At 46.2% G+C, this 15,476-nt stretch overlaps 2 protein-coding genes across 3 annotated transcripts in view; one reads left to right on the forward strand and one right to left on the reverse strand.

Annotated features, from left to right (window-relative positions):
- CEP89 (centrosomal protein 89) overlaps nucleotides 1-8,740 on the reverse strand; it is a 126,119-nt gene extending 117,379 nt beyond the window's left edge. The window contains exons 1-2 of the mRNA XM_066583931.1: nucleotides 8,581-8,740; nucleotides 2,263-2,369 (exon numbers count right to left, since the gene is read on the reverse strand). Coding sequence (XP_066440028.1) covers nucleotides 2,263-2,369; nucleotides 8,581-8,619 — 146 coding nt within the window. The 5' untranslated portion in view covers nucleotides 8,620-8,740. The remainder of the gene's footprint in view (nucleotides 1-2,262; nucleotides 2,370-8,580) is intronic.
- A 216-nt stretch (nucleotides 8,741-8,956) lies between these two features.
- On the forward strand, nucleotides 8,957-14,585 carry FAAP24 (FA core complex associated protein 24). Of its 2 annotated transcripts, none has more exons than XM_066582251.1 (5): nucleotides 8,957-8,987; nucleotides 9,210-9,332; nucleotides 11,779-11,918; nucleotides 12,051-12,203; nucleotides 14,238-14,585. In XM_066582251.1, the coding sequence occupies exons 2-5, from the start codon at nucleotides 9,221-9,223 to the stop codon at nucleotides 14,481-14,483; spliced, it is 651 nt and encodes a 216-aa protein (XP_066438348.1). In that variant the 5' UTR covers nucleotides 8,957-8,987; nucleotides 9,210-9,220; the 3' UTR covers nucleotides 14,484-14,585. The 2 variants fall into 2 exon arrangements, with proteins under 2 accessions (XP_066438348.1, XP_066438349.1); XM_066582252.1 differs by lacking the exon at nucleotides 8,957-8,987 and adding an exon at nucleotides 9,015-9,085.
- Nucleotides 14,586-15,476: the final 891 nt, after the last annotated feature.

Consider the following 15,476-nt stretch of genomic DNA (forward strand, 5'->3'; position numbering starts at 1 on the left):
GTCACTTATTTCTTAGCTACTCTCGCTCTTGACTAACAATGGAATTCTGTATTTTAAAGCAGCTCTCCAGTCCTTGAAAACAAATATTACTGTGCCATTTCTCCAACTACCTTATGCACACACGGCACTGGCCAACCCTGCTCATGGGGGCAGCACTGGTCAAACAAAGTAGATGCAGTGTCTCAAACAAGTGATGCATACTAATACACAATGTACATCAGGTAGTTAGAGAAGCTGATGCGGCCATCTTTGTTTGTCCAGGAGTGAACTGTTGCTTTAACAGGAAGGGGTCATCAGAAAACCTGCACTGACCACAGAAGTGCTTTTACACAGAATAATTGAGGTTTAAAAAAAAAACAAAAAAAATAACAAACAACCAAGCAAAACACCAGATTGTTCTAATTTGAACGATTGAATGATGAACGATAATTTGTTCGCTTATCGTTCATTTTATGCAAGCATACAAGTCATTTTTGGCTTGATCGCTAATCATTTGGTTTAAACTGCGTTCATTCAGTCGTTCTCATTCACCGGTATAGAGAACTCAACAACTGAATGATCTTGTTGAAAAAAAAATAAACAAACACTTTATTTTTGTGTTTAAAAAAAAACAAACAAATTTATTTTTTTTAAAGGGCCCGTGTCCTTAAGGGGTTGAACGAGCAAACTGACATTGTTTCCTCGGGTGTACGATTTCTTGTACCCTTATAATAGTTTGTAATTTCCTGATTTGTAGAGAAAGCCTTGCAGCAGTCATCTCACTAATGCCCCTTTTAGAAGAGACGATTGTCGTTTGAACGAGTGAGTGACGTCACCAATAAGTCATTCGCAGTTGTTCACGCTCGTGCAGAATGTTTACACAAGTAGTTCATCATTGAATATCGTTCACTTCTCACTCACTGCTTCACATTCTATGTAAAACACTGAGCGGGGAGGGTTTAAACGTAACAAGGAATTAGTGAGCCAACCATAATTTGTATGCTGGCTGAAACGGAACGATAAATGAAAAGTGAACGAAAAGCGCACAATGGTTCGTATTTATACGCAAAGGTCCGAGTTTCTTGCACTCGCCCATGTGAATCCAGCCTAATTCAACTGAGAACAACTGTTCTTGTAAAGTGGTCTAAAATATACCAAAATCGTGCATGTGACAGATGAAAACTACATACAGCACCGCCCAGCTGACTTGTTCTCTTTAATAAAATAAAAAATAATAAAGATTAAGCCGCACCCCGGCTGGGATATCGCTTCCCAAACAATATACATTTACCCTTAAATTAGCCATTTCACATTTGTATGAGTAGACAATAATAAAATGATCATGGAAGCAGCCGCCCACCAGCTTGACAATGCCGTAACATCCAGACACATAAATTAAACGGGTCATCCAGTTCCCCCAAATGTTTTGCAACTTGTTCAGGTTGGTGGAAGGACATAAAATAAGGTTTTGCTCACCTCATCCAATCAGACGCTGCTCCCGGGATACTCCACTACTCTATATTCCCTGCTGCACTGATGACATCACTGACATCAGGGACATGCGACTACTCAGCAGCTGACTTCCACTGGTGATTAGTTGCCATCTTCATATATCCCGTTGTCAGAATGTCATTGCTGCAGCAGGAAGGAAAAGAGCAGGGAGGACTGAGCACCACTGGAAGGGGAGCGAAGGCAGAGTGGTGGGGTATTACTTTCATGTTTTTCCACCACCTTGAGCAAGTTAAATTACGAGTTAGATGACCACTTTAAGAAACAGCTATACATACCAGCAAGTTTTTAAGTATTAAAGGGGTTGTCCCACTTCTAAGAACGATGATCTATCTTTAGCATAATTCATCAATATCTGATCGGCAGGGGTCAGACACTCGGGACCTCTGCTGATGGCCAATGATGATCTAATGTAACTAGCTGCTTTGTAATGGAAGCAGGCAGCTGCGTACATTGCACAGTTGCCTGGAGTAGTACTGCAGACCAACTCCCATCCACAGCAATGGGACTCTGCACACTGGCCTGGCCTGGCACTGCAGGCCGATTCCCATCCACATTAATGAGACTCAGCCTGCAGTACCATGCCAGGCCAGTGTGCAACGTACGGAGCTGTCTACTTCAAGCAACTCTGTGCATTATATCACCAGCCCCAGTGGCAGGAATCCTGGACGGCAGACACCCATTGATCACATATTGATGACCTATTCTAAGTATAGGGCATCAATTTTAGAAGTGCAACAACCCCTTTAAACGGAAATACTAAAAGAAACCTACCTGGGTCTCTCCGGAGAAGGGTTGGGGCTACGTGGGGGAGGGGTGCGAGGGACAGCAGATCGGGGAGCTACGGTTGCAGCAGGAATGAGGCCGTGGGCTATGTGTTTCTATGCAAAAAAATAGCAAAATCAAGTTAAGTCTAGAGAGAGAATTTCCTTATCAGCAGGTTTATTCACAAAATATAGTAATGCAAAAGTATATGAAGATCATAATCTATCTTGTACAGTTTATTTTAGGATGGAATGAGCCATGTGACATGCCAGGATACATGGCGAACAGCATGATGTCACACGACATATCAGATATATATCGCATAGAACACGGCACTTTGTTGGGCTTCGGTAGGACAGAGAATAACAGAACTCCATACTTGTAAATATACACAAAGCTGATTTATTATGAGCGGTCCACAACCATTGTGACATTTGGGTCTGAGCACAGACCTTTCTCAAATGCCTTGATTGCAAGAGAATCCATGTATGAGAATTATTATGGAGCATTGCATTATGTACCCCAGCCTGCTTGACTGCCCAATCTACAGCAACTAGGGTCATGGCTCAGCTATCTCACACGTATCCTAAGTGGCTACTGCAATCCAAATGTTTGAGGAAGGTTCATACCGGGAGCCAAACATCACAACATGTGTGGACGGCTCCTAACATATCACCCATGTGTGCGCAGGCTCTCTGTTATTATGGGTCACATCAGGCCAAGGAGATAGGGGAGATGGAACAATACTTCTGCAGCGCCACCTATTGGAAGGCAGCTTCCCTGCACGTCAATCTTACACTCTTTAAACAAGCCATTTAACAATGAATAGGAATTGAAAACCAAGGCAGAATCCATGCACAGACAGCTGTTTCACAGTGTTTGCCCCTCATCAGTGTGCAGTAGGTTTCTGGTTTGGCTAGCGAGAGGCCTGTGATGTGGGTCAAGAATGTATCTTTTTTCCTTAGGGAGAGCACCTAGAAGGTGTGAGGAGACTTATAAGGCCATTTATGCTCCTCTGGGTAATATGCAAATAAGGGAGATGGAACAACAGAGAAGCATGTGACTCGTCGGGAAGTAGAGGTGCTCATATATAATTACCAGTTGTGTAGAATTAGAAGGCCAAGCAGTTTTTTCGAGTAAAATATTAAAAACTAAATAATAACAAAGCAAGCAAAGTGTGGACAGCGCCTCGAAGGAGGCCGCACAAGTGGGCTACGTTATGAGACACGTGGTGGTGTGGCTAAATCCGACCATAAATCTGTGGTTTAGGGGAAACCCTGTCCCACTGCAGGGACATCCAAAGGAGAGCAAGCAGCCCACTACTAGTCAGGATTATTGTGCTTGATAGAGGAGCCCTCGTGCTTCGAAACGCCTTGCCCCTTCCTGTTGTCCATAATAAACATCTTTATGTGCCATCTTTTTGGGCTGTCTCTCTTCACCATAGAAGATAGCTAACCACAAATTGCACAAGGTTCCTTGAAGGTCTCCCCGAGCGCAGGATTTTTTTTTTCTTATATACTATAAATAAATAAGAAGGGTTTTTAGAGTCCATCCCCTCCCCCTATCAAACCCCCAAAATTTAAACAACCCTTCAGTTTTGAAGCAAAATTCTGTCCTGGGACCAAAGAAGGTAATATTGTATGTATGTGATCTTTTCAGCTTTCCCTCTGTTCTACTAGTTCCAAGTCCCGTTTTCAGGCGGCCAAGGTGGCCACCACGATTAGGCCACTCTCACACATGTGCTTGCAAATCTGCAGCATTACACCGCTGCTATTAGGTTCTATTGGACCTAAAAGCTCAATGTTCAGGCTGCGAAATTCCACCACGGAATTCCGAAGCGTGAAATTACCCGCGGCATGTCCTATTTGCCGTAGGAATACGCGCGGCCGGCTTCCATTGTAGTCAATGGAAGCCAGCCGTCATGCTAAACTTCCGCTGTCAGAGCAGCGGAAGTATCACGTGAATACACGTCCACATCATGCGCTGTACTGCGCATGCGCATCAGGCGGGACATGCACAGCAGATCCGGGAGGTGACTATGGTGTCCTTGGGGGGGGGGGGGGCGCCGTGACGGACTCCACTGCGACATTCCGCTGGTGGAGTCTGTCACGGCCGTGGGCATAAGTCCTAGTACTGGATGTAACTCATGAGCAGTACTGGATAAGTAATGTATGTATACAGTGACTCCACCAGCAGAATAGTGAGTGCAGCTCTGGGGTATAATACAAGATGTAACTCAGGATCAGTACAGGATAAGTAATGTATGTACACAGTGACTCCACCAGCAGAATAGTGAGTGCAGCTCTGGAGTATAATACAGGATGTAACTCAGGATCAGTACAGGATAAGTAATGTATGTACACAGTGACTCCACCAGCAGAATAGTGAGTGCAGCTCTGGTGTCTGATACAGGATGTAACTCAGGATCAGTACAGGATAAGTAATGTATGTACACAGTGCCTCCACCAGCAGAATAGTGAGTGCAGCTCTGGAGTATAATACAGGATGTAACTCAGGATCAGTACAGGATAAGTAATGTATGTACACAGTGACTCCACCAGCAGAATAGTGAGTGCAGCTCTGGAGTATAATACGGGATGTAACTCAGGGTCAGTACAGGATAAGTAATGTATGTACACAGTGACTCCACCAGCGGAATAGTGAGTGCAGCTCTGGAGTATAATACAGGATGTAACTCAGGATCAGTGCAGGATAAGTAATGTATGTACACAGTGACCCCACCAGAAGAATAGTGAGTGCAGCTCTACGGTATAATACAGGATGTAACTCAGGATCAGTACAGGATAAGTAATGTATGTACACAGTGACTCCACCAGCAGAATAGTGAGTGCAGCTCTACGGTATAACACAGGATGTAACTCAGCATCAGTACAGGATAAGTAATGCATGTACACAGTGACTCCATCAGCAGAATAGTGAGTGCAGCTCTGGAGTATAATACAGGATGTAACTCAGGATCAGTACAGGATAAGTAATGTATGTACACAGTGACTCCACCAGCAGAATAGTGAGTGCAGCTCTGGAGTATAATACAGGATGTAACTCAGGATCAGTACAGGATAAGTAATGTATGTACACAGTGCCTCCACCAGCAGAATAGTGAGTGCAGCTCTGGAGTATAATACAGGATGTAACTCAGGATCAGTACAGGATAAGTAATGTATGTACACAGTGACTCCACCAGCAGAATAGTGAGTGCAGCTCTGGAGTATAATACGGGATGTAACTCAGGGTCAGTACAGGATAAGTAATGTATGTACACAGTGACTCCACCAGCGGAATAGTGAGTGCAGCTCTGGAGTATAATACAGGATGTAACTCAGGATCAGTGCAGGATAAGTAATGTATGTACACAGTGACCCCACCAGCAGAATAGTGAGTGCAGCTCTACGGTATAATACAGGATGTAACTCAGGATCAGTACAGGATAAGTAATGTATGTACACAGTGACTCCACCAGCAGAATAGTGAGTGCAGCTCTACGGTATAATACAGGATGTAACTCAGCATCAGTACAGGATAAGTAATGCATGTACACAGTGACTCCATCAGCAGAATAGTGAGTGCAGCTCTGGAGTATAATACAGGATGTAACTCAGGATCAGTACAGGATAAGTAATGTATGTACACAGTGACTCCACCAGCAGAATAGTGAGTGCAGCTCTGGAGTATAATACAGGATGTAACTCAGGATCAGTACAGGATAAGTAATGTATGTACACAGTGACTCCACCAGCAGAATAGTGAGTGCAGCTCTGGTGTCTGATACAGGATGTAACTCAGGATCAGTACAGGATAAGTAATGTATGTACACAGTGCCTCCACCAGCAGAATAGTGAGTGCAGCTCTGGAGTATAATACAGGATGTAACTCAGGGTCAGTACAGGATAAGTAATGTATGTACACAGTGACTCCACCAGCGGAATAGTGAGTGCAGCTCTGGAGTATAATACAGGATGTAACTCAGGATCAGTGCAGGATAAGTAATGTATGTACACAGTGACCCCACCAGCAGAATAGTGAGTGCAGCTCTACGGTATAATACAGGATGTAACTCAGGATCAGTACAGGATAAGTAATGTATGTACACAGTGACTCCACCAGCAGAATAGTGAGTGCAGCTCTACGGTATAATACAGGATGTAACTCAGCATCAGTACAGGATAAGTAATGCATGTACACAGTGACTCCATCAGCAGAATAGTGAGTGCAGCTCTGGAGTATAATACAGGATGTAACTCAGGATCAGTACAGGATAAGTAATGTATGTACACAGTGACTCCACCAGCAGAATAGTGAGTGCAGCTCTGGAGTATAATACAGGATGTAACTCAGGATCAGTACAGGATAAGTAATGTATGTACACAGTGACTCCACCAGCAGAATAGTGAGTGCAGCTCTGGTGTCTGATACAGGATGTAACTCAGGATCAGTACAGGATAAGTAATGTATGTACACAGTGCCTCCACCAGCAGAATAGTGAGTGCAGCTCTGGAGTATAATACAGGATGTAACTCAGGATCAGTACAGGATAAGTAATGTATGTACACAGTGACTCCACCAGCAGAATAGTGAGTGCAGCTCTGGAGTATAATACGGGATGTAACTCAGGGTCAGTACAGGATAAGTAATGTATGTACACAGTGACTCCACCAGCGGAATAGTGAGTGCAGCTCTGGAGTATAATACAGGATGTAACTCAGGATCAGTGCAGGATAAGTAATGTATGTACACAGTGACCCCACCAGCAGAATAGTGAGTGCAGCTCTACGGTATAATACAGGATGTAACTCAGGATCAGTACAGGATAAGTAATGTATGTACACAGTGACTCCACCAGCAGAATAGTGAGTGCAGCTCTACGGTATAATACAGGATGTAACTCAGCATCAGTACAGGATAAGTAATGCATGTACACAGTGACTCCATCAGCAGAATAGTGAGTGCAGCTCTGGAGTATAATACAGGATGTAACTCAGGATCAGTACAGGATAAGTAATGTATGTACACAGTGACTCCACCAGCAGAATAGTGAGTGCAGCTCTGGAGTATAATACAGGATGTAACTCAGGATCAGTACAGGATAAGTAATGTATGTATACAGTGACTCCACCAGCAGAATAGTGAGACACACAGACATGCCAAAAGTCATGGGACAGGTACTAATATTATGTAGGACCCCTCTAGCCTGTCAAGTGCAGCAACCTAAAATGGCATTGATTCCACAAATAAATGGAAGACGTCTGGATGCCCCCACAGCTCTGGTATATGTAGGTGCAGGATCTCGGATGTGAATGGACCCATCTCTCCACCACATCCAATAAGTTGGGCTCAAATCAGGAGAACGTGAGGGAGCACCATGCAGAGTCCGCACCCAGATCTGCAGCAAATACCGTCCATAGCACGCTACGGGAAATCGATTCCTCCTGCACACGAGCGGATACCAATTGCGGTTTCCACGAGTGGAGGAAAAAAAATAAAATAAATTAAAAAAAAACCGCAGCCTCCTCTATTTTTGCACGGATTCCACGCCGACCGCGTCCACTGAAATCAATAGAGGCTGTCTGAGCCGCGGCCCATCCGTTATTAACATTGCAGACAGGTGGCAGATTCCGCATCATCGCCCAGCGACAACACAGGAAAAAGACCATTAGGAAAAACTAACGTGTACTGCGCATGTCCGACAGCGGCTCGCCACCCGCAGCACAGATGAAGAGAAGCGACAGGTACGCGGACGCCGTCTGGGTCGGATTATGCTGTGGGCTCCTCCTGATGCACAATCCGGCTCTGTCGTGCGCAGGCGGCCTCACTGGTCTGTTGACACGGATGCCACCCGTCACGATGATTGACCCCTGTGAGCGGCCGCTGCGCTGTCCACGGTGGGCGGTAATGTCTGCTAGGATGCATGTGACACCGAGGATGGGGAATACTAAATGTCCGCATAATGCAACGTCCCTCCGCCTGCAGCGCGATCTCACCGCGTCCCATAATACACAGCGCCATGAGCGCCACCCGGTGTGCACCCTCCAAGATCACAACACTCCCTAGTCTCTTATATACTGCTGTCCCATGACTTCTGGCACTGCAGTGTGTGTAATATATATATATATATATATATATATATATATATATATATATATATATATATATATATATACACACACATACATATATACACACACCATAGCTGGGAAGGCTCCTCACTGCACCCAGTATACATTACAGGAGGCCCCGGTGTGATGACAGGACGGAGAGCGAGAACATGCCTCCACGGCCTCGTCTATTATACCATCTAGATATACTTACAAACTGGTTGTCGCTCCGCCGCCTGAAGTAGAAGGACATGGTGCCTCGTCCCCGGTGTCTCCGGTCCCCGTTACCTTCTCCACACAAACAGCCCCAGAATTACCTCAGCGGCCGTTTCCTCAGACACCCGTCATCACCGACGCTTCCAATTGGCCAGCCTTTGCATTGTGACCAATCAGCGTGCGCGATACTGGTGTCCATGGCAACCCCACGCGTCGCTGCTGGAGCTAAAGTTTCTTGCAGGTAAACGAATGGGCGCGGAAAGAGAAGGCCCGCCCTTTCAGGTAGAGCGATGCAGTGATTGGCTAGTTCAGGGTGAGTGAAAGGTTGCTGACCAATCAGCTTTGAGATTGTAATATTGGCGGGCTTTTTTTGTTTTCGTTTGACGAGAGCCGCTGTGTGTTGAGGTGAGCGGAGGGGGCGCTATAGGCGAGCTGCCTGTGCCTTATTGTAACGCTTGCTTTCTGTAGTCTGACCACATCTGGAATAAGCTACAGTGTGGACAGTACGTTAGAGGATTCACACAGGCATTACCAATATTACTCTTGGACCAGCTGCTAGAGGGTTAATAAATGGCGCAGTGCGCCAAGAGTCGACAGATGTTGACATCTTTTTGTTTCTTTACACAGTAACAGATCCCATGGCGACGACCCAGAGCACCCCGGTGAGGGCCGGAGCCTCCGCCGTTCCATATGGCCACGTAATTGTGAGCGAAAAATGGCGAGGAACCGAACTGGCGCAGTTATTACAAGGTATGAGAGACAATGAGGGCGCGGTCACACCTGCAGTTTCCATTGTTCGTCCTTGGAGCCAAGTGACCAAAATCCTTGAAGCGCCAGATCTGGGCATGCCGGACCCCACTGACAATAATGGCGTCCATTCGTCGTTTTCACCACAGCTTGTGCCCTTCCCAGCGTCCTCATAAGGTCACATTCACACGGGCGTGAAACTCATGCGACTATGAACGCCGTTCCTTTTAATAGGGTTATTCACATGAGCGATGCTGGGGGGGGGGGGGGAATCGCTGCGCGTCCTGTTTTTTTTACGTTGCTCGGAACGTGTTGCCCGCTGTTTTCAATGACGAAGACGTCGCATGCCGTACGATGTGATGCTTCCCATTGAAATCAATTGGAAACGCAGGCGATCCTTTATTGGACGTGAAATACGTGCGTGAGGGTCGGAATTGCTCAGAAGTGATGCGAGGTGGTTTTGCGTGAAAAACGCCTCACATGCGCGGTTACAACGCACATTGACGAGCGATATTGGGCCGGGCTTGATAGTGGGCTGTGAAACTCGAATTCGGGGCGGTTTTGTGTCAAAAACGCTTCACATTATTTCAGGGAAATAACGATCGGCAAGCGTTTTGAATGGGAAACCTCGTGTGTGCCTCGCAATGTTTTTTCTGGCCCCACTGAAAGAAGGCAGTTTGAAGAAACGCCCAAACATAGGACATGCCGCACTGCAATGTGGGGGGAAAAAAATCGCTCAGGTATTTGTCCCAATTTAGAAGAATGGGGTTCATGTTCGTGCGACGCACAAATCTCACGCCTTGTTCTCGGCCTAATGGTGCATTCACACGGATGAATACGATACTGTTCCAAAAAACTCGCACTGAAATCATACTCCGATGGGCGTATATTGGTCGGGTTTTAACGCCCGGCCGATATACGCTGCCCCTCTCTGCAAAGGGAGGAGGTGGGACAGGATGGGAGCAGTGCTCTGAGCTCACACCCCCTCTCCGCACCTCGCCACTGCTTGCAATGGGAGGGTTGGGGGCAGAGCTATGTCCTGCCCCCTCCCATTGGAAATAGTGGCGAGAGGGCGGGAGCTCAGTGCACTAGCTCATGTCCTGCCTCCTGCCCTTACAGAGAGAGGCAACGTATATTGGCTGGGCGTGAAAACCCGACTGATGTATTCCCGTCTGAATAAGCTCTAAAAATGCAATTCTGGATGTGAGAATGGCGCAGGTTTTTTTTCTCAAGAAATTCATCACATCATAAGTGCGTTCTTGCGGTTTTTAAGCATCTGAGAAAATATCGCAAATGCTTACTGTTATAGACTTGTTATAGGAAAAATCAATGGTTTTCCTCTAAACTTCACTGCCTGCTCCAAATTATTCATTGTTAAATGCATGCATTCATGGTCACTGAGTCTGACACCACGTTCGCCAACCATCAGTACGCTTCTGGTTTATTAACATCATCACGGTACAGATATAATTCAAATGACGCATCAGCAAAGGCACATGCCCACTGGAATCATAGGAACTCATGATTGACTTAAAGGGGTTGTCCCGCGCCGAAACGGGTTTTTTTTTTTTTTAACCCCCCCCCCCCGTTCGGCGCGAGACAACCCCGATGCAGGGGTTAAAAAAACAAACCAGAGAGTGCTTACCTGAATCCCGGCGGTCCGGCGTCTTCATACTCACCTGCTGAAGATGGCCGCCGGGGTCTGCTCCCTCCGTGGACCGCAGCTCTTCTGTGCGGTCCATTGCCAATTCCAGCCTCCTGATTGGCTGGAATCGGCACGTGACGGGGCGGAGCTACACGGAGTCGGCATTCTGCACGAGCGGCCCCATTGAAGACAGCAGAAGACCCGGACTGCGCAAGCGCGGCTAATTTGGCCATTAGAGGCCGAAAATTAGTCGGCACCATGGAGACGAGGACGCCAGCAACGGAGCAGGTAAGTATAAAACTTTTGATAACTTCTGTATGGCTCATATTTAATGCACGATGTACATTACAAAGTGCATTAATATGGCCATACAGAAGTGTATAGACCCACTTGCTGCCGCGGGACAACCCCTTTAATTTAGAATGACTCGAATGATTAACATGTTAACGCCTTAAGGTGTATGTTGCTACTAAACACATCATTCTTAAGAAATGCAACTAGAATAGACTTATTAATATCCCTGCCTGGACCAAGGAATTCAAAGGAAGGTGTCCCAGGGCTTGCAGCAGCTTTTCTCTTGGGAAAGGTGTGGATGAGTTTATAACATCTTGCTTGCACAGACCCACAACCGTGCCAACAATGGGGTCCTAATCACTTCTGTTAAAGTTTTTTTTTTTCCCACTATTCTTTTAAATGTATGATTCTGGAAAACCCCGACAACTAATGTGGCCGCCGTAGAGCTCCAATAGTTGTCACTCGGCTCTTTCCAGAGCCAAACTGAAAATGTAAATCTCTCCTCTCAAGGGAAGGTGAATTTGATGTTTGAAGACGGCCTGGGACTAGTAGACTTCCATCTGCCGCAGCGAGCCTGCATCCTGTACATATCAGAGACTGACCTGGTATCCGGAAACGAGTTCAAAAGACGACTGGTCCGCTTCCGGAAGGTAAGTAATTTACACTCTCGTCCAATCAGAGTTCTTTTCTCATGTAGTGTCTGTAATGAGGATCATGTAAGGACATTGCACAAACAGCAATTCTACTAGTTATTATGGAATTGCTCTTATACAATTCAACAGGCCAGCAACTTGAGGGGCATCGTTCTAGCGGAGAGGACGCGGCTCAGCGATCAGTACTATTCTCCAGTGCAGAACTTCGTGGTGCTGGAGCTCGGCATGACGTTACTCCCTGTCACCAATCGGAGTGAAGCGGCTCAGCTTATATTTCATTTGGTAAGTAACTAGTCTTAGAGAAGTGATACAAGTAAAAAAGACAAAATGTGGGACAGCACTGCAGTGGCGATGTGACAGTAGGTGTAAGTAGCAAGAACAACCTACTTCACTGTGTGTGTGTGTGTGTGTGTGGGGGGGGGGGGGGGGGGTTAAAAGTCCCTCCCAGTCCAGGAATACAGTCTAAAAAGCTGATCAACTGGATAATGTATATGCACAGGATGTTAATCACAATGCAGAGATACAGACAATGGCAAATGCAACACGTTTCAGGGGAGAAATCACGATGCACCCTCTTTTTCAAGCCATACAACAGATTCCTCCAGACTTACTTTGGCTTAATTAGAGCCCCCAAAGGTGTTTGAGTGGATGTCCAAATACACACTGAAAAAAGGTACTGCACGGCTACTAGAGGGCGCCCTAACACCACATATTCCCTCGCAGAGCTTTTGTGAATGGGATTGTAAAAGTGCCGCACAATCTATAAGCAGCGGTGGAACGCAGGACTGCTGGAATGCATGCCCTACGATCAGCTGATCGCATGACACCTGAGTGTGGCGGTCGCATGGAAGATTAGCAAATTGTTTGGCTTCACACAAGCGTGTTTTTGTTCGTGCATAAGGGCGCACCCATGTATGTGCAAAAACATGTGAATGCAGGCCCGTGCATTGACTTCAATGGAGCCGCGGCTGCTGCCGGTGGCTCCATTGAAGACAATGGTCTGCCGGCATCCCTGAATTGTTTTTCAGGAAAAGGCTTTACATTTAAGCTCCCGCCTGAAAAACAAGAATTTTAGTGTAAACAAAAAAAAACCTTATCTGTTTGCCGCTGCCGTGTCCCCGCGGGGATAAAGAACACATCTGCCGCATGTGGCAGATGTTTCCCTCATCCCCGCAAGGAAAAAGAATTCCCTGCTGCACCTGCCACATCTGTGACAGATGCAGCAAAGGAATTCTTCATCCCTGTGGGGAATAAAGAATTCCCTACCTCAGCTGTCACACATGGCAACTGCGGTAGGGCATCCAGCTGCCGGCATCCTGCAATTGTTTTTCAGGGAAGGGCTTTGAATAAAGAATCCCCTACCACAGCTGTCGTGTGACAGCTGTGGTAGGGAATTCTTCATTCCCCGCAGGGGTGCAATAGGGAATTCTTCTATGTGGGAATGAAGGAAACATCTGCCGCATGCGGCAGATGTGTTCTTCATCCCTGCGGGGACACGGGGAAATTTTTAAAAACATAAAAATTCTTGTTTTTCAGGGAAGGCTTTATATGTAAATCCTTTCCCTGAAAAACAATTCAGGGGTGCCGGCAGACCATTGTCTTCAATGGAGTCACCGGCAGCAGCCGCGGCTCCATTGAAGACAATGTGTGCATTATTTATTTTTTTACACTAAAATTCTTGTTTTTCAGAGAAGGGCTTATATGTAAGGCCCTTCCCGGAAAAACAATTCGGGGGTGCCGTCAGCCCATTGTCTTCAAAGGAGCTGCTGGCAACAGCCACGGCTTCATTGAAGACAATGCATGCATTCCCTGTGGTGCATGCATGTCCTATCTTTGCAGGCACACGCCTGTAAAGCACAGACATGTGCACACACCATAGAGAATGCATTGGTTCTAATAGAAGCGTGTTTTTCTGAGCGCGTATGCACGCACAAAAAACACGCTCGTGTGAAGCCACACTTAGGAAATTCTGTAGCCTATACCTGTGTGAAGGCATCTCTAAGCTGTATCCACATATCGCTGATTTGTTGTGGATTTTGTTGCAGATCTGCTGCAGATTTCACCTCTTAATTTTGAATTCAAATGAGAGGGTAAAATCTGCAGATCTGCACCAAAATTATCAACAGTCTGTGCAGCAAATCAGCTATGTGTGAATACACCCTTGGGCTACTTTCACACGGCACAGCTCCCTGTGAACTCTTCGTGCATAGACCGCCGATACAGACCTTCAATAGGTGTATCGGCGGTCATTAAGGGGTTAAAAACCAAATCGGACAATAATTTAGTAGGCTGTAACAAATAACATGACCCCCACAGATACAAGAGCGAAGCAGAGAAGGAGGCAGTAACCCTTTCATTGGCAAGAAGCGCTGCCATCTTTCTGAAGCCAGCATTCTGCAGACTGTACAGAGGATTCCCGCCGTGGGACGGGTGAAGGCTCTGCAGCTCCTCCACCATTTTCCCAGCATCCAGGAACTTTCTAATGCCTCTCTCAGGGACTTGGAGGCTGTGGTGGGGCGAGGATTCGCCAGCAACATCCATTCATTCTTTACCCAGACATGATGCCAGTCTATCTGCTTGAAGATCTCAGGCTGGAACATCAGCTGCATAAGACGTAAGCAGACAACAATACAGACTTAATAAAATCTTCAGCCTTGCCATTGACTGACAACTCTGCCCTCGTTCTATTGCAATCTATGTATTGTACTGCTTTGTTCCTAAGGGCTCATACTTACGAACATATACATAGTGTTGAGGGTCCTCCTGCAGCATTATACCCATTTTGTAAACCTAAACACTCTGCCCGAAGCGACTGTGTATGGCACTGCATGTGCCCGCGTATCAAACGGACAATACTTCTGTATTTCCCATATGGTGTTTCCTAGACATGACTGCTGATGGAAGGCCTAGTGACCAGCCTATACATCAGCGGCCTCCATTGAAAAAAGATTCTTTTACATTAGTAACTTCTCAGCCTAATGTAACAATCACCAATAGACAAAATGTTGGTCAGCAATCAATTACATTTCTTTCTCATGGGTCAAGAATCGCTGCTGTGCGGGTGAACGATTGTTACTACATTTGTAAATCCCTATACAGCTGTCGTTATTCAGCCGTACATCTGTCTGTGCACACATGGCGTTGTACAGCTGACCAGACAGCAGTTTTAAAGCCACACTCAGTTGCAAAATTACTGTTCACTCATTCGTTGGCTGATTGTCCCTGTTACATGACCCAATAATTGTGAGGGCTGAATGTTCCTGCTGTGTAAAAGGGCCTCAGCCTGGTACATGGCACTGTGCATGTTCATCTCATGTACCGTTATTTAATGGTAACAAGGGGCGGGCTTCTCACAGGGTGGTGAGTCCTTTTAAGGTGCAGTTAAAATCCACACCTGGAAAACCAGCCAAGATTTCTCCCCAGACTGCTGTGGTTATTGATGCAGCTGTGATAAAAAACAGCAACCACGTTGAAATTCACAACACAATGCGGTAAAATCGCATGTGAGTATTCGCGTGCAGTTGTCACTGAAATGCCTGAAGACACCCTGGTCGG

This window comes from Eleutherodactylus coqui, chromosome 11, assembly GCF_035609145.1.
Source record: "Eleutherodactylus coqui strain aEleCoq1 chromosome 11, aEleCoq1.hap1, whole genome shotgun sequence".
Classification (NCBI taxonomy): domain Eukaryota; kingdom Metazoa; phylum Chordata; class Amphibia; order Anura; family Eleutherodactylidae; genus Eleutherodactylus; species Eleutherodactylus coqui.